General features: G+C 29.6%; 6 protein-coding genes across 6 annotated transcripts; 5 read left to right on the forward strand and 1 right to left on the reverse strand.

Annotated features, from left to right (window-relative positions):
• The first annotated feature begins 14 nt into the window (after positions 1 to 14).
• On the forward strand, positions 15 to 499 carry LOC123274213. Its single transcript, XM_044741760.1, has 3 exons — positions 15 to 52; positions 116 to 205; positions 279 to 499. The coding sequence occupies exons 2-3, from the start codon at positions 121 to 123 to the stop codon at positions 497 to 499; spliced, it is 306 nt and encodes a 101-aa protein (XP_044597695.1). The 5' UTR covers positions 15 to 52; positions 116 to 120.
• Positions 500 to 1,504: 1,005 nt separating this feature from the next.
• LOC123274197 lies at positions 1,505 to 3,580 on the forward strand. The gene is made up of 2 exons (XM_044741714.1): positions 1,505 to 1,663; positions 1,863 to 3,580. The coding sequence occupies exon 2, from the start codon at positions 2,023 to 2,025 to the stop codon at positions 3,421 to 3,423; it is 1,401 nt and encodes a 466-aa protein (XP_044597649.1). The 5' UTR covers positions 1,505 to 1,663; positions 1,863 to 2,022; the 3' UTR covers positions 3,424 to 3,580.
• A 1,192-nt stretch (positions 3,581 to 4,772) lies between these two features.
• On the reverse strand, positions 4,773 to 6,546 carry LOC123274204 (sugar transporter SWEET1). The gene is made up of 6 exons (XM_044741739.1): positions 6,260 to 6,546; positions 5,824 to 5,901; positions 5,609 to 5,732; positions 5,381 to 5,536; positions 5,170 to 5,289; positions 4,773 to 5,057 (listed from the first exon to the last, which is right to left on the reverse strand). Exons 1-6 carry the CDS (start codon positions 6,334 to 6,336, stop codon positions 4,950 to 4,952), a joined length of 663 nt encoding a protein of 220 aa, XP_044597674.1. The 5' UTR covers positions 6,337 to 6,546; the 3' UTR covers positions 4,773 to 4,949.
• A 4,503-nt stretch (positions 6,547 to 11,049) lies between these two features.
• LOC123274198 (60S ribosomal protein L8) lies at positions 11,050 to 12,807 on the forward strand. Its single transcript, XM_044741715.1, has 4 exons — positions 11,050 to 11,142; positions 11,591 to 11,737; positions 11,935 to 12,390; positions 12,574 to 12,807. The coding sequence occupies exons 2-4, from the start codon at positions 11,600 to 11,602 to the stop codon at positions 12,751 to 12,753; spliced, it is 774 nt and encodes a 257-aa protein (XP_044597650.1). The 5' UTR covers positions 11,050 to 11,142; positions 11,591 to 11,599; the 3' UTR covers positions 12,754 to 12,807.
• Positions 12,808 to 13,653: 846 nt separating this feature from the next.
• Positions 13,654 to 15,503, forward strand: LOC123274214. The gene is made up of 4 exons (XM_044741761.1): positions 13,654 to 14,006; positions 14,406 to 15,131; positions 15,204 to 15,377; positions 15,459 to 15,503. The coding sequence occupies exons 1-4, from the start codon at positions 13,899 to 13,901 to the stop codon at positions 15,501 to 15,503; spliced, it is 1,053 nt and encodes a 350-aa protein (XP_044597696.1). The 5' UTR covers positions 13,654 to 13,898.
• A 5,174-nt stretch (positions 15,504 to 20,677) lies between these two features.
• LOC123274223 (ATP-dependent RNA helicase bel) lies at positions 20,678 to 24,246 on the forward strand. The gene is made up of 4 exons (XM_044741775.1): positions 20,678 to 21,050; positions 21,601 to 21,679; positions 21,805 to 23,646; positions 23,759 to 24,246. Exons 1-4 carry the CDS (start codon positions 21,006 to 21,008, stop codon positions 23,860 to 23,862), a joined length of 2,070 nt encoding a protein of 689 aa, XP_044597710.1. The 5' UTR covers positions 20,678 to 21,005; the 3' UTR covers positions 23,863 to 24,246.
• Positions 24,247 to 25,478: the final 1,232 nt, after the last annotated feature.

A 25,478-nucleotide genomic window follows, 5' to 3' on the forward strand; every position in this document is an offset into this window, starting at 1 on the left:
CTCAAAAATATTCATCCTACAAATCCTATAAACAACAAAATTTATCAATTAGGTATGTAAATGTCAACCTCACATTTATGTTCGATAAATTTAATTTGATGTGACTGTTTTTTAGAATTTATGAAAGAAAATTTGGATCCTACGCCTGCAATGATTGACGAACATCGTTTTATTCATAAGTTTTCATCAATAACTGTTGATAACGGTAACGTAAAATAATTAGTTATGAACTAGTTTTAAAAATTATGATTAGAATTACGAAAAATTCATATTTTTAGATAAATCTCCCGAAAAACCTCTGAAAGAAATATTCACTTTGCCGTTGGATTATTTACTGAAGAAAAAAATAATAAAAATTGAAAAAACAGGCAAGTCAAAGTTACCATCTGTGGGGATCTCTGATGAATGGTACAAACAATTAAAAAAAGAAAAGTTAAAAAACATGAAAGAAGAAAAACTTGAAAATAAAAAATATTACAAGAAGAAAAGAAAAAGTTAATTGCTCAAGTCGAAGAATTAAAAAAAAAAATCAAGAAAGAAAAATAGATTTAATTCAATAATTTTCGTTAATTAATTATTTAACTGATAAAAATTTAATTATGAGTTGATTAAAAATTAAAATAATTTCTTATTTTGTAAATAGGACTGTCTAAAATTAATAAAAATATAAAATTTGATCAATTTCACTGACTTTTTAACTGTCTCAAAAATAGGGTCCTGTGGTTTGAGACACTGGGGACATGTGACTTTAAAGTGTCTCATAAATAGGGTCTCATAGGTTCTCTTAAAAAACCATAATTTAATTCATTTTTAACCAAAAAAATTATAAACACATTAGAAATATTGATTTAATAATCATCAAATTACTGTACAATGCGATTAAAAGTGTATTTTCTTCTTAAATGGATTTATTATTCGCAAAAATGTTCAACCTACCTTGAAAAGTGTCTCATAATAGGGACTTAAAATTTATCTGTTATAAAATTCTAAAAAATTGTTATAGATGGCTGTTAAATTGCACAGAAAAAAGAAAAATTACATTATATAATGTAACATGACGCTCCGTGATTAAAACTGCAAAAATTAGTTTCAGATTGTAATTATTACAGATTTTGTAAGAATTACATTATAAAATATAAATATGTATTACATTGAAAGCTCTGAAAATTAACTTTCAAAGTTTGAATTTAAAAAAATGTCATTTCGAACTGTAATTTTTTTAGTTTTTAATTCGACACGGGACGCTTAATTTACTATTTATAATGTAATTTTTCGAGTTTTCTCTTTTCTGTGTGATTATTATGATATTAATCATTATTTTATTTGACACAATGAGTATTATTGATATAAATATTGATTATTTAAAATTCCTCAATCTGTCGTTACGGTAAATTTCTTATCGCTTAATGATTCCGCGGGTTTAAAGCGTTTAGGGCATTGATTGGTGGGTTTTATTTTTTATGGGCCCACATCTTAAGCTCTGATGAGTCAGAGTTAACATAATAAAGCAAATAAATATATATCTTAATACATTCGACCATTTCTTAAGTTGACGTTATACCGGCCGATGCTGTGATTGAGAAATACGATATCAAGAAAAAGAAAAAAGTCGACGTTATAACAAAATACTTATACGCTGGATAAAAGTGAACTATTAAAAAAGGTATGTTGCAATTTATATATTCAAAAAATGAATGAAAATTCATTTTATTAAATTTAGTTCTAGAAAGTTATTTAAGAAAATTGTATTTATAGTTTTTTACCGTTTCCACGTGTATAATTTTTTTTTATCATTTATTCTTAAAAAAAATCCTAAGTGATTATTAATATTATGTGATTTAATCTTGAATATCATCTTACAGATCGTTTTGAAACAGGCATATCATATACGCTTTACGAGGCATACCACATTCATAGATGCTATTGAAGAGGCTCGAGTGACATTGTAAATTTTGATTCTTTTAAATTTTTAAATACAAAAAGTTAAGGTGCATTGACGATTAGTTTTTCATCAGATAAAATATGGACGTCATAATGAATGATTTTAAAATTATTATGAACGATGAAAAGGAATACTGTTTGAAATTTATTGCTAGTGAAATAATGGATGAATATGATTCTTTATTTCAAAACTTTAAAAAAGAATTTATTAATGAAAAAGAATTAGAAAATTTATTTGAAAATCGAAAAGATGATGAGAATGTTCGTAGATTTAAAAAAAAAATATCCTTATTAAAACGATATAAATGGATAAATGACGTTGATTCTTTGATAAAAGAACGTGACAGTGATATAAAAATAAACAAAATATTTATTCAGATTTGGGACTCATTAAAAATCCGAAAATACATAACTATTAGTAATGATTTATTAGAATTTATTGGATTTTCTATAGATGGTAATACTGATAATCATACTCATCTGGATGGTATTCCTCGAAAACGTTCTAAAAAAGATATTAAGTCCGAATATGTTAAATTCTTACAAGATAATAAAATAGATTTTAAAAATGAGGCAACGACTAGTACTAATGAACCAAAGATTTATTTAGCAATTCTTGACTTTAGAAAATCTGTCCAAAAGCTCAATAATAACAAAAAATCGGAAATTATAACATATTTATCAGAAATAGAATCATTATTCAATTATCAAAAACTCGCAAAATTAGAGGCAGATAATAAAAAATTAGCAGAGGATAACAAAGTCAAAGAGAGACAAGTGAAAAGTATGAAAAATGTTATAGGGAACATTAAAGTGAATTGTAAAGACGGTTATATTTATATTGCAACATCAGATAGATATGCTTTGGAAAATAAATTTAAAGTAGGAAGGACCGATCAACCAAAAAAACGTTTAGCTACCTATAACAGTGGAAGATCTAAAGATGATCTCTTTTATTATTGCTTTTGTGAACCAACTTACGGTGTGAAAAATGTTGAAAATATGATTCTTGATTTACTAAAATCTGTCAAGGAACAACATGAAAAAGAAATGTTTATTATCCATCATACCTGGTTAATACAAATAATTAAAGATTTGCTTAACAACATTGGAAAAAGTTATGAATATTTTAATGAATTGGTCCAAAAGAAATTATTAAAAATGTATAGTCTTAGACCTAGCATTCCCGTAAAATTAGATGCTTCAACAATAGAATCAATTGAGAATTATAACTTGAAGGAAACTATTGTTAATATTTTAGACAATTACATAGAAACGTCAAACTTGAATTTGACGAAAAAAACATTTTTACAAGACGTAAAAAGTAAATTAAGCGTTAATATTGTAAAAACAAACATATGGAGCTATTTTAAAAAAAATTTTAAATGGGAATCAAAAGGAAAGGTTCTTTCATATAAGAAACAAAAGATCACAATAACGATCGTTGAAAAATACCGAAATGAAGAAAACGAAATAAATTGAATAACTTGTTACAATGCATGCACGCAAAAAAAAACTATTTCAAATGAAATAGTTAAAAAAGCTTCAATTTATTTAATGCAAAATCTTTATAATATTAAAATGAAATCCTTTTTCATCTTTTTGAATCGATTCTCATCATTTTAAAACGCTTTTTATAATTAGGAATATAAATATTTTTCAGTACAAATTTTTTTGAAAAATATTCGTTGTATTTGATTTTTTATTACGTATTTTATTTTTAGCTCTATTCATTTACTCTGTTACGCAACAAATTTTGTGAGTCAAATATTATAATTAATAGAAGTTCTATAATGTATGTTGTTATATTTTATAAAAATAAGTAAATATAGACTTAAATCACAAAAAATAATTGATTGATGATTTACTTAAAGATTATAAGGATCAAGAAAAACTTGAAATGTACCCATTACGCATAATAAATTTTTACTACCAACTATTGGTCATATAATTTTTATGAATATTATAATTTAAAACTATTTTTAATTGTTTTTATATATGAATTTTTTAAAAAGAGATGTTTTATTTCTTATTTATTCCACATTATTCACCACCGTTGTAACTTGGAATAATAAAATATTTTAAAGATATTTTTTAATTTTGTTTTATCTTAACTGTAATATTTTCTTAACAAAAATTATTCGAGATAATTAAAGATAAGTATTATATATTATAAACATTATAAAGAGTGATAAAACCAAGGACTCGAGTATTTAAACATTATGTAAAATAAGAGTGAAGAATTAGAGCGACGCGACGCACTTCATTTTGGATGACATGGTAGATCCCTAATAGCGGGTATAGGTAATAACTACATTTAATTGATGGATTGATAATTTTTAATTAAGAATAATAATTTTTACTTTGAAATAATTAAATTCAACTTCGAAATAAGCATGTACAAAATTGAAAGTTTATCTATATATTTGTATTTTTAAAATACGTAATTTGTTGATCATACGAGAATAGGTGAAACATTGCAAGTGAAAAAAATAAAACAAGATAAATTTAATATATGTGGTATAAATGAAGTTTATTTATAATATAAAAAAAAAATATTTGGTACATTCTTCATTGATTTTTAAATTGTAATATTTAAAAACATTCTTAAATATTTTTACGCGTGAATTTTTATTTTACTAAGCTCAATTTTTCTAAAAATGTCATCGTTGGTCTTTTTAAATTAATTTAAATAAGGAATTAGTTTGTATATATTACATTGCATACATTAAATAAAAATATTACATCAATTATTTATGGCTTATTAAAGTAAAAATAATTTTTAATATAAAAAATATCTAACATTTTTTAAAAATACAATCACTTTAAAATCTCTAAATTTATATAAAAAATAGCATTATGTATTATTGCATTAAAAATTTAAGAAAATACGTTATTATTTAACTCAAATCGAGGCCAGCTCGCATAATTATTAGTAAACAAATTGACCTAGTTAAAAGTTTAAAAAATTAACGTTTTTCTGAATATAATGTTTCAAATTTAACACCTTACTCCTTTTTGGAATGTCTAGAAGTGGCTTCTGCTGGCTTTGATGGATAGATAGCAAACAGAGATAATTGGATGAAGTACAAAAGTAAGCCGATGACGTTTTGGAACTGTAATGATAGACAAATTATCAACAAATGTTTATCTACATTCCAAACAAGTTTAAACAGTAATTAAGTAGTAAATTTCATCAGCCAAAACTTGTTTATCTTATCTACTTACGACAATGAATCCGTTATCAATGATAATTCCATAAAGTAACCATAGAAAAGATACAACAGTCCCCATGGCAATCAACGGAAATGGAAGAATTTCAGTGCTCTTGGTTTTTATTACTTGACCCTAAAAGTCAAAGCAAGCCATAAATAAATATCATTATATAAATTATGAAATAATATGATAGATTAAGGTGTGTTATTAGATTTATACTAACGAGATTCATAAGCGGAGTTCCAACTAACATCAATAATAATGCCGTTGTCAACAGACCGTATCTGAATTCAATCAAGTCAGGGCTTTCAAATTTAGCGTACGCCAAAAAAATAGATGCTAATCCTAGAGTCTTGCCTATTAATTTCATCATCTCACCCTATAAAATATCAGTTAATATATTTTATTACCAAATAAAATAATAAAAGTGAGGTACAAATAATTAGTTTACCTTGTTAGGAGCATAAAGATAAAAGACTGTTACGTAGAGAATACTGGTAGTCAACCCAAACATATTAACTTTAATCATTGCCGGGTCATTTAAGATGAATGCATACTGGAACATGAGCATTCCTCTATAAATAAATAAATAAATAAATAATTATTGATATAACTATCTCCGGTGACGTATATTGAAGTAATCCAATAAAATATATTTATACTTACACTCCGATACCGAAAACAAAGGGTTTAGCATCAAATCCTTCTGATGATCCTTTCTTGTAGATATCTTTACATACAAGCCTGAAGAAAAACATAAATTTATGGTAAATACAATAATTAATAATAAAAAATGAACCATAATCAAAATTATTTAAATAAATAAATTTCAAAGGTCGTAAGTTCAATTGATAAATTAATCTTGAATTATAATAATAATTAGTATGGTATAAATATTTATTAATGAATTAATGATCGATCTCAATTGCTAAGTAATTATTTCCGGTAGTGAGTGATGAGGTGTTTCTCAAGGACATGAACGTCAGATTGTATATCAGTGCCTAAGAATACTTATGATTAGATAATTAGATATGAGTTTGAAAATATAACAATAAGAAAACTATAAAAATGTATGTAAATAAATTAAATTAAAAATTCTTACGTTCCGGACAGCATATGTCCCATGGTGCAAACAGAAGCGACATTTGCGACGATTTCTTTGTAATCTTCCAAACCCATTTTGATTTTAGTACTCCTTAGTTTACAAATTTGCAATTTATTTCAATTATTCTTGACAAGTAGCTGAATACACACGTTCGCTCACGTCGTGAATGCGGGAGTAACTAACCAGTTTGTATTTCCCATGTCCAGCATGCTCTCTCTCTTATATACCAATCGTATCAGGGATTTCGTCATTTCGCCACTTAGCTGACATTTGTCAATAAACTTCCTACTCTATCAACTTGCGCTTACAATAAACATCAGACCAGATGGCGGAATGACTAAAGACACCGTCCACGGGTGGTTAAAGTCACGGGTATCGATATGTAGGGGAAGGACGGGCAAAACGGATATGTTAATTTGAAAATGAAATAACAAATATATATTACAATCATATCCATTCTTAACTTTGGCTAATAATTTTTGGGTAATTGAAGTTTATAATTAAAGTAAAATAAAAATAATAACAAAGAAATTCTTCTTCGAAATTAAAAAAAAAAAAAAAGTCAACATTATCCGTTTTGCCCTACCAGGGCGGGCAAAATGAATACTCAGGTCGCGTAAAACGAATACTGATTGGAAAATACATTTCAATCAAAACAATCGTCGCAAAAATATCAACCGCGTCCTGAATATGAAGAAAAAAATCAAATCTGCATCGTCCTTAACAACATTAAACTAAGAACAGAATCCTTACAATTAAAAATTTTTATTTTTTCCTAAATTTCAATATTTATAAAAAAAATTCCCACAAGTATGCAAAACCAATGCTTTATCGATGACGGTAAGTGTAGTTACATAATAGATTGATAGATTGCTGTCTAAAATGTTTCTATCGACCGACCAGCGATTTAAAACGATTATTCATTTTACCCGCCCTCTCCGTCTTGCCCGTCCGTCCCCTATCAAATAAGAAAATCAATAAACAATGTATTACATTAATGTATAAAGCTTAAATTAGGAGGCATGTGGATGGGCACTGTTGAAAATTTCTAATTAAAAAAAAAAAAAACATTACTGTTTTTTTTAAGCTCTACAATTCATTCCTGCACCTCGAAAATTTAAAATCAATTAGCTCGGAAGAAGAATTTACTCAATTAGCATTTTTTCAATTACCTATAATTAATTAACAAATAGTGATCGTCATTCAGTTTGTTGTAGAATTTTATAATATTCTGTTGAACTATCTAGAAACAACCTCCCGAGTCCAATTAAAGGTAATGCTATTTGATCGAGTAAACCTACGTAAAATTGACTATCTTTTTTGGGCTATTCGACTGATTTTTTACGTTAACCAGTATTCGGAAAATTTAACAAAGAAGGGTTGATTTTTATTTTACTATATATATATATATATATAACAGCAGGTCGAATTATTAGGAACTACTTTGCCCTCATGATCATATAACGTAAGTCAGGTCGTAGTGCTACTGGGATACTTTGGTCAAATTTTGTTAACTATTAAAGTCCTTTTCAACTGATTTTTTTAACATTTTACAAAATAAGTAAAAATTTATCCAAAAAAAATTTTAACGCTGATTATATTAAAGTATTTTATAATTGAAAAATTACATTAGATTTCTCAAACGTGTTGTCTACTGTATCTTTGGTGCAGCTTTGAAGCACTCTATTTTTTAAATTAATGAACAAATAGAAAAATGTTTTAATTTATATCTGTGGAGAATTTTACTCTTTACAAACTCTCAATTAGTTGTATTTTCTGTGATTCCAATATAGTTTGAGCTATTTTGAAAAAATTGAGAGAACTTGTGAGTTTTCGGAAAATTCTGCTCAGACATTATATAGAATTTTGTATAATTATATAGAAGTTTATATAATTATATATATTTATATAAAATTTTTAATTTAAATTATGTATAATTATATCTTATTATATAAAATTTTTTTTCCCCAGGAAGATAACATTATATATAATTATGTATAAATTTATATATTTATATAAAATTAGATCAAATTATATGTAATTAGTTATAATTTTATATAATTATATATAATTTTTTTTCCCCGGGATATGAATCATTTAAATAAATAATTACATCAATAATAAATAAAACCTTATAGTTACGGGTTGCTCGTATAAAATTATATTTTTTATAATTGCATAAATAAAAATATCAACAGCGATAGAATAGATGCATACCGTTGTTAAAAAAAAATTATAACACTGTAAATAATTAAATAATTACCGCAATGATAAGTTAAACCTTAAAGTCACAGCCCTGAATAAAAAAAAAGTATTGAAACAAAGAAAAAAGTATTGAATTGACTAGAAAACAAATACTTTTCAATACTTTTTTCTTTGTTTCAATACTTTTTTTTTATCAGGGAGGTTGCTTGTATAAGTATATCTTGTAACAATTATTATAAAATTATATTTATTTAATTTGCATAAATAAATATGTCATCAGTGACAACATAGATGCATACAACCGTTATGAATAATGAATATGAATCATTTAAATAAATAATTACCTCAATAATAAATAAAACCTTATACAACTGCTGCAACTCAAACTAAGGAAGAATTTGTCAGTTTAACTAGTTTGGATTTTAACAACGTGGGAGCTGAGACGGTAGAATCTGCTTTTTACGGGTTACATCGAACAAGTCAAGAGATGTATTTAAATTTACAAAAAATTGATGGTTCTGAAAATATTTCTCTGGAAGCAACCCAGAACTGGATTACAACAGATGATGACGGTAAGGGCTGGAAAAAATGCTGGTTCATTAATTAAAAAATTCTAACAGAATGATAAAAAAACAAACGTAAGATTATGATCTAAGTGATAAGAATAATAAATACACGTATGTCGTAAATTTGATACTTATTTTCTTAAAAAATATACAATATTTATCTTCATTGATTAAATTAATATTGAGTTGAAATAATGCGTTTACATATGATTCTACATTACTTCTTTTGTAAACTAAAATGAAGTTAGGCTCATTATTTTTATTCTTCAATATGTATAGAAATTAATTTATTTATTAGATAAATTGATCGCTATAAATTGCTACTTTTCATCACACTAACTACATTCTTAATTTTGATTGTTTTAATCATTTAAAATTTAGTTCCAGGTACTGAAGATATTTCCAACCCTGATATTTTACATCAAATAGAAAATATTCATGATGAAAATTTTTTTAATGATCTGCGTGAGCACCCTATCCCTCTTTCATCACAAGATAATAACTGTTCATCACTTTTCTCTGAATCAATCAATATTCTATATCCTGCAGAATTATAATTTCGTACTTTTTATGTCTTTTTTAAATCATTAACTTATTTTTTTCTCAGTTTTAGTTTATAAAATGGAATTTTGTATTTTTACTAACAGACTGTACTTATTCTTTATGTGTATAAGCATAGAAATAAAATTTCATTTGCACTTAATTATCCAAGAAATCTTTTATATTTATACTAATTCATATTATATATGTGTTAATTATTTAAAATATGTATTGATTATTTATAAGGTCTTAAATTTTTCTACTTTTAATTAGTAGTTTGTATGGGGACATTTTGAGAGAGCGTGGTGAGAAAATTTTGGTGGACATTGAAATTCTTAAAGCAAAATAATCATTTGTCTTCCAAAATAAATTCTTAGATCAAGAAAATATCTCTTGAGTCAACATAAATTTTCTATCAGTGTATGTTTTATTACATTTACTTAGGATTCTAAGTGGCACGCTTAATCTTTGGATTTTCTTTTTATCTTTCTTACAAATAAACGATTTAAATATAAATAATGCTGTGAAGAGGGAAAGAATAGGAGTTACGGTAATTATTACGTGAAGGGTTCCACATTCACGTAACAGGATATTGGTAGGAAAGGATTGAGAAAGGAATGTGGAGAGGATCATCTTAATGTGAGTTTATAGAATATGCGAGAAAAAATTATTATATAGCTCGGACTGGGATTCGAACCCAGAACCTTCCGAAGACATGTCGGCTACTCTACCATTATATATATATATTTATGCAAATTAAATAAATATAATTTTATAATAATTGTTATAAGATATATACTTGTACGAGCAACCCGTAACTATAAGGTTTTATTTATCATTGTGGTAATTATTTAATTATTTACAGTGTTATAATTATTTCCAACGACAGTATGTATTTATTTCGTCGCTGTTGTTATTTTCATTCATTTAATTTAATTAATTTAATGTTATAATTAAATATTTCGGTGAAATTCATGGATTACCCGTGACTTTAACCATTGAATTTATTTCATTATAGGACTGCAATATTTATAGTAATGCCTGCATATTAATTTACATAATTATTCATAAATTTATTCAAGTTTTGATATTTTTTTATTATGGTAGTGTTTATTTTTACAATAATTTTATCTAAATCGAATCTTTGTACGATTCCTTCAGTTTTTGAATTCCCGCGAATAATTTATTTCTAACGGTATTATACATCAGTCGGTTAAATTAAAGTTTGTGGCCTTTATTTTTATAAGTAACCTAAAAAGCATACGGCATCCTTTTCATTTCCTAGCGTTTAGATTAAGAACAATCTTCGTCATGTTAATCAATTTATAACTTTTAATTAATCTATTATTTTAGTGATATCAAATCTTTTTGTCTTATAATCACAGGTGAGGTTGATGAAAAGTCGTCATTTTTTTAAGTTTTTTCCCGTGACTTTAACTACCCTTTGGACGGTGTCTTTAGTCACTCCGACCAGATGGCACTAGCAAGGCTATTCTCCTCTTAGAAAAAGAGTCGGCTTCGTCTGTAATCAAGCTGGCTGAGTTCTTTTAATCTTTTGAGACCCCATTGGTATGTAATTTTTTGGATCATTGACAAAAATCTATATTTTAAAACGTGATCTATTCATTTTAATTATGGAAATTATGTACATGTGCTATATTAATTATCCATTTATTTATTGTGATAAATATTTTTACAAAATAGAACATTTATTTATAATTGTGTAGCGTTGAAATTCCAAGTTAAATTTTGAGGTTATTTACCTTCAATTCACGTTGTCAAGATGTGATACTGAATTCAGCAGATCTGTGACAATTTTAAGAATTTTAATACAAATCATTTATGATAGAGAAAATTTTAAAAAATTTGCACTCAATTTTTTTTCACAATAATTTAATTGTTCTAAAAATCTAAAAATTTGTATAATATTTGTTGATTTCAGTATCAATTCAATATTGTGCAATTTGTTAATTAAGTCTACGTACAAGTTAACTAAAAATTTATTTTTTAATTTCAGAAATAAACAATGGGTCGTGTAATTCGTGCTCAGAGAAAAGGTGCGGGATCCGTATTTAAATCCCACACCAAAAAAAGGAAGGGAGCACCAAAACTCCGTTCTCTGGACTTTGCTGAAAGACATGGATACATAAAGGGTGTTGTGAAGGTATATTTAATTTTAAATTATGGCTTTCCTAAATCAAAAGTCAATTGTTTATGATGATTTCTATTATCCTATCTCTGAAAGGTTATGAAGATCATTTAGAGGCTCTTTCTGATGTGACAATTGTTAAAAAAAAAAATTGACTATTGATTTTACAGTTTTATTATTAGATTATTGATCTTAAATTTATATTTCATCAGGAAATCCTCCACGACCCTGGTAGAGGAGCCCCATTGGCTTGGGTACACTTCAGAGATCCCTACAAATTCAAGACAAGAAAAGAACTGTTTATTGCCCCCGAAGGCATGTACACCGGGCAGTTTGTATACTGCGGCAAAAAAGCCACACTCCAAATTGGCAACGTTATGCCTGTCGGAACCATGCCCGAAGGAACAATAGTATGTAATCTTGAAGAAAAGACCGGAGACCGTGGCCGACTTGCCCGTGCATCCGGAAACTACGCCACTGTCATCGCCCACAACCCCGACAGTAAAAAGACTCGTGTAAAGCTTCCATCTGGAGCAAAAAAAGTAATTCCCTCCAACAACCGAGCTATGGTTGGTATCGTTGCTGGTGGTGGACGTATTGACAAGCCTATCTTGAAAGCCGGGCGTGCGTATCACAAGTACAAGGTCAAGAGGAACTGCTGGCCTAAGGTAATTGTCATACCTTTTATACTTAGTAATTACAATATAATAATATTTAATATGATGTTTTGACATTTGAAACCTGAATTCATATGTGGACACTTTTCACTGATTTTTAAAATATATAAATTATATTTATTAGCCATCTTTATCTGGAAAAAAGATTAAAAATTAATGTATTGCTTATTTTAGGTTCGTGGTGTTGCTATGAACCCAGTTGAGCATCCTCACGGAGGAGGTAACCACCAACACATTGGTAAAGCATCCACAGTCAAACGTGGAACTAGCGCTGGTCGTAAAGTCGGTCTTATTGCTGCCCGCCGTACTGGAAGAATTCGTGGAGGAAAAACCGACACCAAGAAAGATGATTAGACTGTTAAACAAGTCAATTGTCTTTATCATTATAAATAAAAAACATAAAGATCACACATGTATTTTTATTTTAAATGAATAGAAAATGCACGAGTAAATAATTTAATCTTGTCGAAAAAACTTCCAACTGTGATCTTAAATTTTACTTTCAACTGAAGGAATATTTCAGTAAATTACTTATAATGTAGAAATTATCAGTGGTCGAGCAATTTTTTCTTACATTTTTAAATATAAAATTCATGGTTGAATTAAACTTAGTTTAGTATTAAAAATGAATGGACCCTGATTCCTTATTAGGTTAAAAGCGCGCGCATTTTAAATTTCTAGTTTTCTAGTAAAAAAGAACATTTAATATTAATGATAATTTATATTTTAACATATTATTTTGTATTAATCGTTCTGATACGCGTCTAGCTAATTGTACATATGTTTTAAAAATAAATAATTTAATAAAAAAATATTGAAAATTTTTCCAGTACTCTAGACCACGAGTTTCAAATTTAATAATCGCTTGTGTTTTTATAAATAAATGTTTTATCTGCGGATGGATAAAGTTAGAGAGCAAAAGAATAAAGTATTATAGTATAGTATTTATTTTAGAAAACTAAATTGATGCTGGACTTCTGTAATTTATTAAAAAATTTTAATGTCAAAGTTGGAAGACTTTTCTATGATTTAATTTACTCAAAATTCCTTTACTACTTTCATTATCCTTAGTATTTATTTATTTGATTTATATAATTAAAATTTGAAATTTTAATCATTAAATAAAATTTTAAAATATAAAAATAATTTGAATTGTTAAAAAAAAAAAAAAAATTGAATAAGGAAAATTTAGTTAAAGTTAAACTTATCTACCAAGCTGTCCGCCCGGAAGTAGTGTAGTTAGCCATATTGCCATGGAGACTACATAAGGAGCACGAGCTCTAATGGGCAAATTGCCAAAGTCTGCCTACTAAAATTGTGGGTATTAAGCTTTTTTTTTCTACCACTGGCGTAGCTCATGTTGTATGTGTACCGCTCTGAAAATAGCATCATAAATATACGTGAAGTAAGCAAGTAAATATTAACCTTTAATTTGTACGTAAATAATAAATATTGGTAAAGCTAAAAATTGACAAAATAGAAATTTTAAAAAATCAAAAATGGGTAGAGTTTGTGCTGTTAAAAATTGCAATAGTGGGAGTGCAGCTGATATAAAAAGACGACGTGAATTGAATTTAAAAAAATCAACGTTTTTCAAAGTGCCCAAGGTAAGTTTGAGTATTTTATGATGAATTAGCAGAGAATTTTGACAGTATCATTAATATTATGATGAAAATTAGTGCATACAATGATATTTCATGAGTAAATGGACTTATTTGTACGATACTAAATTTAGTAGACATCTGACAATTTTTAGAGTTTTCATAACAAATTAACTGTGATAAAAAAAAAATATTTTTTAAAATCTCACTTAAAATTTTTGTTTCTTCAATTTCTAGCCGTGGAATTTTTTTTATTAAATTTTTTTCATGATAGTTGAATTATTATAAAACTCCAAAAAAATTAAAAGATGTCTGTTAACTCAGTATAATTTATTTTTACAATATAGTGGTTCATGTTGAAGTGATTAAAAAAAAATGTATTTTTTTTATTGTATTATTGAGCAGAGTCCAACAAAGCGTCAAAAATGGATAGACTCTTTATCCACAGAATTAAGTACTCACCAATATGTTTGCGATTTGCATTTTCAAAATAATGAAATTAAAGACTGTTATATCACACATTTACCAAGTGGAGAAATAAATCTGCTCAGTAAAGGTCGAATAACACTCACCCCAGGATCAGTACCTTTGATAGTGAATGAGACACGATCTCCCATGGTTGAAGACTGTGGAAAACAAGTTGATTCAATTGACATGTCTGCTGATTTTGAATTACATTATCAAGAAGATCAGCAGCAACAGCGACAGCAGCAAACAATTGTGCATCTTATTTCGGGAAAATCTTCGAATGACTTGTCAAAAGATTATGAATTACTTTTAGAACATGAACATGAACAAGTGCAGCATCAGCAGGAGCAACAGCCACAGCAACAACAAGAAATCGGAAAACACCCGGAAAAATCTTTAAATGGCTTGTTAGGAAATACTAAGATACTGGGAGAACATAAACAAGAACAGCAGCAACAAGAATTTGAATTACAATTTTCTAACGATGAAATGAGTATAGAAACCATAAGGCAACCAAAATTATTAAGTAATGACAATGATCAGGTTGATAAAAATCTTACACAGTGTAGATTAGCTGTAAAGAGAAGATTGAGTTATCCTGACGATAATGTAACAATCAAGCGTCAGAAAAAGTTTGAGCATGAGATAGATTGTAACCATCAAGTAAGTTTTTTTTTTTTTATTATAGAATTTTAGTATTAGCACTAAAAATCACATGTGATTTTATTATTCTAGATAAACCTTAGTAATGATGCGGAAGTTCTGAGTATTATCGTTGCATTGAACAAACAATTTCCAATTGCTTGGACCTTTGTTCCTGGCATTAATCAACTGATCGCCATTCAATTTGATCGTGTCAAATTAAAAGAGCGAGTAAGACTAATAATAAATGATGATCAGTCTGTCTTGGTAAAAATAAATATAATTTTATTATTTATTTCAAGAAACAATTTGTCACTCTCTTCTATAATTAATTTTTAATTGTTATAGGTCACATATTCAGAGCACTATAAAAAAAAATTGACTCACAAATAAAATCTGTCAATGATTTAATTAACTTTATAAAGAGTATGGAGTTAAAAAAGTTATGCACTGGGACAGGATTTGATTTAAAAAAGTATTCTTTTCATTTGAATAGTTTCTATATTTTTTTTTTCGAACTGAATACTAAAAGAGTTGAAAGTGAAAATTTTTAACTAATTATTCTTCAATTCTTTTATTGCAGTTTTTCATTAAAATGTCAGGGTGATGTGAGCGATATTTATAAACGAAGCCAAGCTACACCACGATGTCCTGAGTGTCGGAAACTTCGTGTGAGGTTGCTCAAATTAAAAAAAGGTCAAAGGCTTAATATCGCGGACAAGACAGAAGTAACTTCTAAAGCTGTCAATTTAGGACTTGTTATAAAAAGAAAGCGCATTAAGCGACAGGTATAACTAATTTTTTGGATTACTTTTGATTTTCAAATGGAGTTCCTTGTTATTGCTATAATATTTGCTTTTATTACTAGCTTGCATTGTTACTGAGAATTTCAAAATTTTTAACTGTTTAAAAAAGTTATAAATAATAGATCTTTCATTATTTAAGAAATATTTTAATTATTTTTTATTGTTTTAGCTAGAATCGTGTTCATCGAAATTACGTGAAATCCAAAGGAAAACCAAAACCATTTATAAAGGTGAATTTAATAAAAAACTTTCTTTATTACCAAAACAGCAGCAAATAACGGTAAGGATGTGTTTTGAGAATGCTAGTAAAAAAGGCCCAACTGGTAGACGATATGAAGTAGAATGGATTTACGAATGTCTTCTAATTCGTATGAAAAGTACGTGTACTTACAACATGATACGAGCAAGAAATATAATACCTTTGCCAACGATTGATACATTATCTAAGTATATTGAAAAGATAAGTTCGTCGATTTTTGGATTTCTGCCTGAAACTTTTGAAGTTCTTCGAAAAAAAGCATCATCAATGACTCCTGAAAATAGAATAGGTCAAATATCTGCTGATGAGGTAAAGCTTATGGAAAATATAGAGTACAACAAAAAAATTGCTGAGTACACTGGTTTTGTTGATCTTGGAAAATATACAACTGAGTCTGATAGAGATGTTGCTGGAGATCATGCTCTTGTTTTTATGTTTGTGCCGTATCGGGGTAGTTCTGCTCAACCTCTGGGATGTTTCACAACTAAAAATTCAATAACGAGTGAAGTTCTTCATAAATTATTTTTAGAGTGTATTATCCTTGTTGAAAATTCTGGCTTTCACGTGAATTCGATAGTAACTGATGCTGCTCAATGGAATAGAGGTGTTTGGACGAAATTGGGAGTTGGGCCCAATAATAACAGTTGTGAGCATCCATGTGACTCTAGTCGTAGATTATGGGTGATATCCGATTTTCCACATTTAGTAAAGTGTTTTAGAAATGGGTTGGTTGAATTGGAGGAATTTGAGGTAATTGTTTAAGAAATTTTTTAATAATTTTGTAAATATTTTTTTCATAACAGATTCAATAATTTCTACATTTATCATAATGCCATTAATCTAACTAGCTTTCTTTTATTATAGACACCTGTAGGAGTGTTTTATAGAAAATATTGGCAAAATCTTTTGCTAGTAGAACAATTTGAAAAGCCAAATTTGGCTATGGCTTACAATCTCACACCAGCCCACCTAGATCCCAAACTATATCAAAAGATGTCTGTTCCTTTGGCTTATCAGGTATAAATTTACAATTTTTCATTCCATTTCTCGAATAACATTCAATAAATTTCAATATCAATAGTTATACTCACGGGAAGTTCGTTGCGCAATGACGGTTTTAAGAGAAAATGGCAATGAAAAATTTGAAGGATCAGAACCCACTGAAAAATTTATTAAAATTATTGATGATGGTATTCAAGCAATGACTTCCCATGATGCTAAAAATGCTCTGTACTTTAAGGATACTTGTGAACAACAACAGGTAATGAATAATATTGTTTTATTAACAAAATTAATCAAAATTGTTTGCTTAACGATGACTTTTTGCTATGGATATTATTAAACCTTAAGAATTTTATATCGATTGTTGCGATGGTAAAAAAATAATTCTATTGGCAAAATAAATTAATTCATGGGTTAGCGAAAATTATTAATTTTCGCTAACCCATTAACAAAAGAGTTATTAATTCTTAAAAATCAACAACTATCACTAATGGCATCGTTGAGAAAAATTGAGGACACTACTTGTGTTCTGTATTTTTTTTTTAATGATGAAGTTAAAATACGATGGGTAATTGAAAAAATGGAGTAAATAATTTAATATATACTACATTAGAAAATTTTAGCTTTTAAAATTTTTTCTGGCTAACTTTTATACTTGTAACTTTTATCTGCATATTTTAATATACTAATAATATTAAAAATACAAGTGACTTACTACTAATATATGAATATTACTTACTTCTAACAATAATTAATTTTACCAATATTTAGAAATGCTTTCATTAGCCTTTAAGTATTATTTTGCTTTCAGGCTCAAATTAATTTTTTTTTAATTATTATTTTCCGCTTTTATGCTGCTTCAAAAAAATTTTAATAACTATTACTAATTTTTATTTTTCTTTGTAACCAATTACTAACTTCAAATAATAAATCACAATAAAAAATTAATTGAGAAAAATTTCAATAATTTACAGATTTATTCCAGCTGATGGCGGATTTGACTGCTTCAATTGTATTCTGTTTTTATGAATACTTAATTAGGAATCAATCAACAAAATCATTAAAACCAAGGAGTTAAAGCAAAATTCAATCTATTCAATCACTTTTCCTGTTTTCAGTGGATTTTAAAACTTTTCATCGTTGAATGAAGGACTGAAAAATACAAATTGGATGGGAGTAATAACACAAAAATCACCCATAATCGATGCTGGCTGGAGATAATAAATTATAAACAATACTAACACCTTATATTACACTACTATTCGCATTACTAATTCCTAAACGCTTTTTGAAATTTATATCCAAGTAGAATAGTTGCTTATTATTTTTATGACGCTTTCAATTATTACTTTTATCCTCGAAATATTTTTAACAATTTATTTACATGTTTTTCTCTGTACATAAATATTTTCCACATTTTCATTTCCTTCAACTGTTTAACTTTTTACCTGTAACACAGGCAATTCGGACTTTATTAAAGTTTTTAGAAGATTGGGAAAAAATGTATACCCACAAAAAAACTCCTAATGCCTCTACTCCAAAGAATTCCACTCCAAAAAATACAGTTTTAAAGAAAATCACTCCAAGACAATCCATACCAGAAAATTCAATCTTAAATCAAGTAATTCCACAAACTACTATCTCAAAAAAAGCGACTCCTAAATCCACATCAAAAAAAAATTCTTTTCCAATATCTGCTAGCACTATATCTGGTTTTAAAGTTACCTTACGAGCAACACTACAAATTTTATCAGAGTTACACGATAATTATGGATATGAATATCTCATAACATCACGTTTGAGTCAAGACAATCTCGAGGTAATGGCCTAAGGAAGTATTCAATTCGCAAATTTGTATTATAATTTTTTATAATAATAATATTATTATAATTGTGTATTTTACAGAGATTATTTTCAATCATGAGATATTCTTGTGGTGCCAATGATCACCCAACACCCCAGCAGTTTGGTCAAGTTTTCCGATTGTATTGCTGTAATGCCATGATTAAGCCTCCAAAAGGCTCTAATGTCACTGGAGTTGAACTGCTTCAAACTCTTATGAAAACAGAAGATTCATTAAAAATGTCTCGCCAACCACGAATGGAGTGGTTAGAAAAAATTGACAAGATGCTGGAAAGGGCTGAACCAATTGGTAATATTTGGAACGATAATTCATCCAACGATACAAATGGAAGTTCTGAAAGTTCGTTTAATGATACCATTGGAAGTTCTGTAAGTGAGAATGACGTTAATTATACATCTGACATATCGACAATTGATTTAAACGCTTCTGAACCATCGACTACTGAACCAACATCTAGGATTCAAACAACTGTAGAGTCCCTCGAACATCATGATTATGATGTTGTGTCTACAAGTCGAGAAGTTCAAGCGTATATGGCTGGGTATATCGTAAGAAAAATGAAATTGAAATGTAAGTGCTCATCATGCTTCATTACTTTTCAATCATCTAACGATGAACCGAATTGTCGTGATCGGTTTATTGACTTGATGGAAAAATATGGAGGACTATCGAGAGCTTCTGACAATTTATTTAAACTCACCATGCAATTAGAAGCTGCTTTTTTAGATGTTGTTGGCAGAGTAGGGTTAAGCCGTGGCATTATATATAAAATATTGGATAGAATTGAAAGTATGCTACCACAATTATCGTTTGTTGGATGTGCGATCCATCAGCTTGAAATAACGAAAGACATCATCGATTTTTATGTAACTATGCGACTATATTTTCTGGGTAAAACTTTCAACAAAAGGAATCAATTAAAAAGAGAAAAGATGAAAACTTTAAAAAAAACTTCGAAGTTAGTAACTTAAAAAATCTTATTGAAATAAACCTGAGAAACCTATCTTGAATTTTAATTGATAAAGTTAACATCTTCTGATCATCTGATAAAAAAAAAAAATAATAATAACATTAGATTTTATAAAAAATTATTCTATTACATAATAACTATTTCTATTAGTATTCTAATTATACTTTTATATTTTTGTATTATAATAAATTATTGAAAGAATACAAAAAGTATTCTCTTTATCTGACTCAATTTTATTATAAATTAATTTTAAATTTGATACTATTTCTTGACGCAAATCTGTAATTAATTTCATTTATTATTATCATTTAAATATTGATTTCTTACTATTATTAATTTATAATTTGTTTGATTTTAATTATTTACATTTAAACAACCTGAATGTTTTACTTTATAGTTTCGAATTATTATTTATATTTGAAACTGCCGCCTAATTCCCCCACCGCTTTGGTACATATAGAGCACCAGCGCCCTCTTATTTTGGTAGCCCTATTTGCATATATGGAGTTCGTGCTCCTTATCTAGTCTCCATGCATATTGCGTAGAGTTTGTACTATCAGCCATTTTATAATTTTAGTTTTGTAGTTTGTGACCAGCTCACCAGAGCAGCACAAGCAGCAGCAGGACGATAGTAGAGACATACGGACGATTCAAGGATCGTCTATCTTAGTTGCTCTTAAACGTTTGAACAGCGCGCAGTGTTGGTATTTGATTAAACGTAAAAGCGTAAGAGCAAGAGAGTTATATTGTACCCTAAAAAGCTTCCTTTGTGTGTCGTTGGAATAGCGGCAAGCCTGCCGACGGGTGAATAGCTCAAGCGTGTGCTCTGTACTCAGAACAAACTCAGACTCAAACGAAAAAATTTTCTTCAGTGCGTCTAGGAGTTAAATAAGTTGAATTTATTGTATTGTTAACAAACGTTTATTACAACGAACGCGAAGCGAATTAACGCAATAAGAGCTACGAAAAATAACTACGCACGAGGCGGAGTAATATGAGTAATGCAGCCAACCAAAATGGATCAGGTCTAGAGCAGCGTGTAAGTAATAAAAAAGGCTAAATCATTGTATGATAGTGTATACTTGACACAACCGCCATTCGAGATTTTCTTTTGCCTACTACTTTTTTATTTATATTGTAATGACCTTTACTTTCAGGTATTTTATCTTTTTATTCAACAAACTATTGCGAGATATGCCACAATTAATGTCAATTAATTGATCTCAGTTGTGAAATTTAAAGGAAATCAGCTTAAAATTTCCGTGACGTCTGAATCGCGTAATGGCGGCGATCAATTCCGGGAAGAGCACGCTCCACGCTGTGATTTTTGACTCATTACTTTTTTTTTTCCAACACGTGCTATCCGAATTAATTTGATTAATTTGACCAAATTTTCCTAAGCATTTTGCATTGCAACATTGTGCAATTATTTATTTTCGTCGAACCTTTCGTCATCAGGGGTCACAATCTTACTGACTAAATTTAATTATTATTATTATTAACATACATCTCATTTTATTTTAATTAAATATAATCATATAGAAAAATATATAAAAATTTAGTTTCAATTAATATGTATATTTTTACAGTTAGCTGATCTGGACTTGCAGGACTCTCACCAGCCAAGTGGGGGTCGCTACGTACCACCGCATTTACGCAATAAACCTAGTGAGTCAACAATAGTATTGCATTAATGATAAATTAATTTATTAGAGCCATATAAGTAGTAATAATGCTAATTTTATTTGATCTATACTAAAGCAATATTAATGATTTGTATTTAAAATTAACAGCTAACGGGACATCTGGCAGAGAGGAACCCTCTTCCAATTCGCGTTATCAGGAGAGAGATCGCGGTAACTCACGAGAACAAGATCGTGACAGGGATCATGGTAGCAGTTACAGAGACGTCAGGGTCAACCGTGACGCTGATTTCGGAAATTTCGGGCGCAACAGACGCCCTCAGGAGAACGGACGAGACTTTCGTTCTGGAGGATACGGCGAGCGAGATCGCCCGGTGGGAAATGACCGTTGGAACGAGCAGAAAAACGACCGCTGGCAGGACAATAGAAATGAGTCCCGCGGTGGGTCTATGGGAGGCCGATGGAAGGATGAGTCCGGATCAGGCGGAAAAGGAGGCAGAAGCGAGGTGGACTGGACAATTCCCACCACCCGAGACGAACGACTCGAGCAAGAGCTCTTTGGAATCGGCAACACGGGTATTAACTTTAGCAAATATGAGGATATCCCGGTTGAGGCGACTGGCGACAATATACCGAGCCACATCACATCTTTCAGCGAGGTCAAGCTGACAGAGATAATAAGAAACAGCATCACTTTAGCTGGTTATGATACTCCGACACCGGTTCAGAAGTATGCTATTCCGATAATAATTAGTCGTCGTGATGTGATGGCCTGCGCTCAGACCGGCTCCGGCAAGACTGCGGCATTCTTAGTGCCAATTTTGAACCAGATTTATGAGGGCGGTCCTCTTCCACCGCCACCCCAGGCCCCAGGTGGCCGACGTAAACAATATCCTTTAGGTCTAGTATTAGCTCCGACTCGTGAGTTAGCGACTCAGATTTATGATGAGGCTCGTAAATTTGCCTATCGATCTCGAATGCGACCTGCTGTTGTCTACGGTGGATCTAACATTGCGGACCAGATGCGCGAGTTGGATCGTGGCTGTCATTTGTTAGTAGCTACACCTGGTCGGCTCGTCGACATGCTTGGTCGCGGTAAAATTGGACTGCACAACTGCCGTTTCCTCGTTCTCGACGAGGCTGATCGTATGTTGGACATGGGTTTTGAGCCCCAAATTCGGCGCATTGTCGAAGAAGACACTATGCCAGGTACTGGAGAACGTCAGACGCTCATGTTCTCAGCAACGTTCCCCAAAGAAATCCAGATGCTTGCTCGTGATTTCCTCAGTAATTATATTTTCTTGGCTGTTGGTCGCGTCGGTTCGACCTCTGAGAACATTACACAGAAAATCGTCTGGGTGGAAGAGCACGACAAGCGATCATATTTACTAGATTTATTACAAGCGTCTTCTTATGAGAACGCCGAAGAGTCCCTTACCCTGGTGTTCGTGGAGACCAAAAAGGGAGCAGACATGCTCGAGGACTTCCTCCACTCCATGGGTTATCCGGTGACAAGTATCCACGGCGACAGAACTCAGCGCGAGCGTGAGGACGCTCTGCGTAGATTCCGCGGAGGAAAAACCCCGATTCTCGTAGCCACTGCTGTCGCCGCTCGTGGTTTGGACATTCCACACGTTAAGCACGTTATTAACTTTGATTTACCTGGTGATGTCGAGGAGTACGTTCATCGTATTGGTCGTACCGGACGTATGGGTAATCTTGGACTCGCCACGTCTTTCTTCAATGGCAAGAACCATAATCTGGTACGTGATCTGGTGTCGCTGTTAGTTGAGGCTAATCAAGAGCTTCCACCGTGGCTCGAGAACTTGTTCTCTGATGTCAAGCACTCAGGAGGCGCTAGACGTCCTGGTGGAACCACTAAGAACAATCGTTTTGGCAGCGGCGGATTTGGTGCTAGAGATTACCGTCAGCAACCAAGCTCTGGAATGGGCAACCGTAATGGCCCTTCAAGCAGACCTGGTGGTTATGGTGGTATGTTATTTTATTTATTATTTATTTTTAATATATTTTATTGATATTAATTTAAAATTCAGTAAGCTGATTATTTACACAGATTAATTATACAAATAATTAATAATTTTAGGAAGCTACGGTGGTGGTGGCGGATATGGAGGCAACTTTAATTCATCATACAACACAGCTAATAATGGTGGCAATTGTGGTGGTACTGACTGGTGGGGAAAATAGATCATTTAGAAATTTCGTCGCTATTTACTCTTAATATCTTTATCATTATTACTATGATTATCAATTAATTAATTATTCTACATGAAAATTGAATTATATGTAAGTGAGCGGCACGTAAATACCGAGGGTACATCGCGGTACTTGATAAACATTATTAAATCACGTAATTCAAGACAGTGTATTGACGTATATATAACATTTACATTCGCTGATTGCGTATTTCGTCGAGTTTTAATGCGCAAACGAAACTAAAAATTTTAACAACAGGCTATTGTGCCTCTGTGTACTCGACGGCTACCTTTTGTTTCTATGCAATAAGCCGAGCTGATAAAAATCCCAATTATTTGTATACTATTTAATTATTATTGATATTTTCACCATTACAGACCATTGGGATTTTTTATTTTTGATTATTAGGTAAATTTCAAATATTCACCCGAGCTTGCTCGTTTTTTTTTTTTTAAGAGTTAACTCGAAGATTACACTATTATTAATATTATAATTACTATTATTATCATAATTATTATTACTATTATTATTATTATTATAATTACAAGTATAGAAAAAATATCGCTTACTAACAAAATTTCATTTACCGTTATTGCCATTCTGAAAAACAATACTGTAGGTAAAAAAAATTTAGTTGAATTTTAGGAATTTTCCTTCGGAAAAAAAAAAGAATTTCTGCGGGATTCGTTGGCTCTATTTAAAATTTTCATCTTTAAAATGATACGGCGAGCGTGCCTTCTAATTAATAATAATTAAAAAAAAAAAAAAAAAAAAAAAAAAAAAACTTAAAAGACAATGTCCATTATTACCATTAGATCAATTAATGTTTTATTGTTTTTAATTGAATTGCATTTATCAGCTGTATGCAAAGTAATTAAAGCCTATTAATGTGAAGGCTTATTGCACGCATGCCCGATCATTCATCAACTAATTATTATTATTATTATTATCATTTCTATTATTGCAAATATAAAAAAAAAAAGATCTATAATAAATATTATTTATATCTATTTAATATCGAAAAAAATAACTGAAGTTGTCGACGAATGGTACTGTGTTGTTTTGCCGTCCCCAAAAAAAAAAAATAAAAACAAAAAAATATACATAACAAGGGAGGGTGGAAGATGATAATTGATCTGGTCATGCAATCATCGCTCGTTCATTAGTCGGCAAGAGTAAAGATAACAACAAAACTCTGCAGGATAGACGTCTTTTAAATCAAATTCCTGTAATTTTTTTTTGTTTTATTTTTTTCTCATTAATAGAAAAAATAGTATTCCGAATCTTGTATCCTTTAATGAAAATTATATAATTAACAGTCCGTAGAACAAATAAAAAATTTTCATGTAGTATTTTCACTGCTACGTGTTGGCGGTATCTCATTTAATTATTGATGTTTAATTGAATAGTTTAGATTAATAGATTAAAAATAAAACTTTGAATTACAATAAATCGCAGACGTACACAAGATTAGCCTACACGATAGGTAACGGTTCAGCTTCTGAGAAGAGATAGCGAATAAATTGTGCTACTAAAACTAAAACTACGGTTGCAGTTACAGGAATGTAATAGAGAAGTTAATAATTACAAGAGTGCGATTATTCAAG

This window comes from Cotesia glomerata, unplaced genomic scaffold (assembly GCF_020080835.1).
Source record: "Cotesia glomerata isolate CgM1 unplaced genomic scaffold, MPM_Cglom_v2.3 scaffold_26, whole genome shotgun sequence".
NCBI lineage: Eukaryota > Metazoa > Arthropoda > Insecta > Hymenoptera > Braconidae > Cotesia > Cotesia glomerata.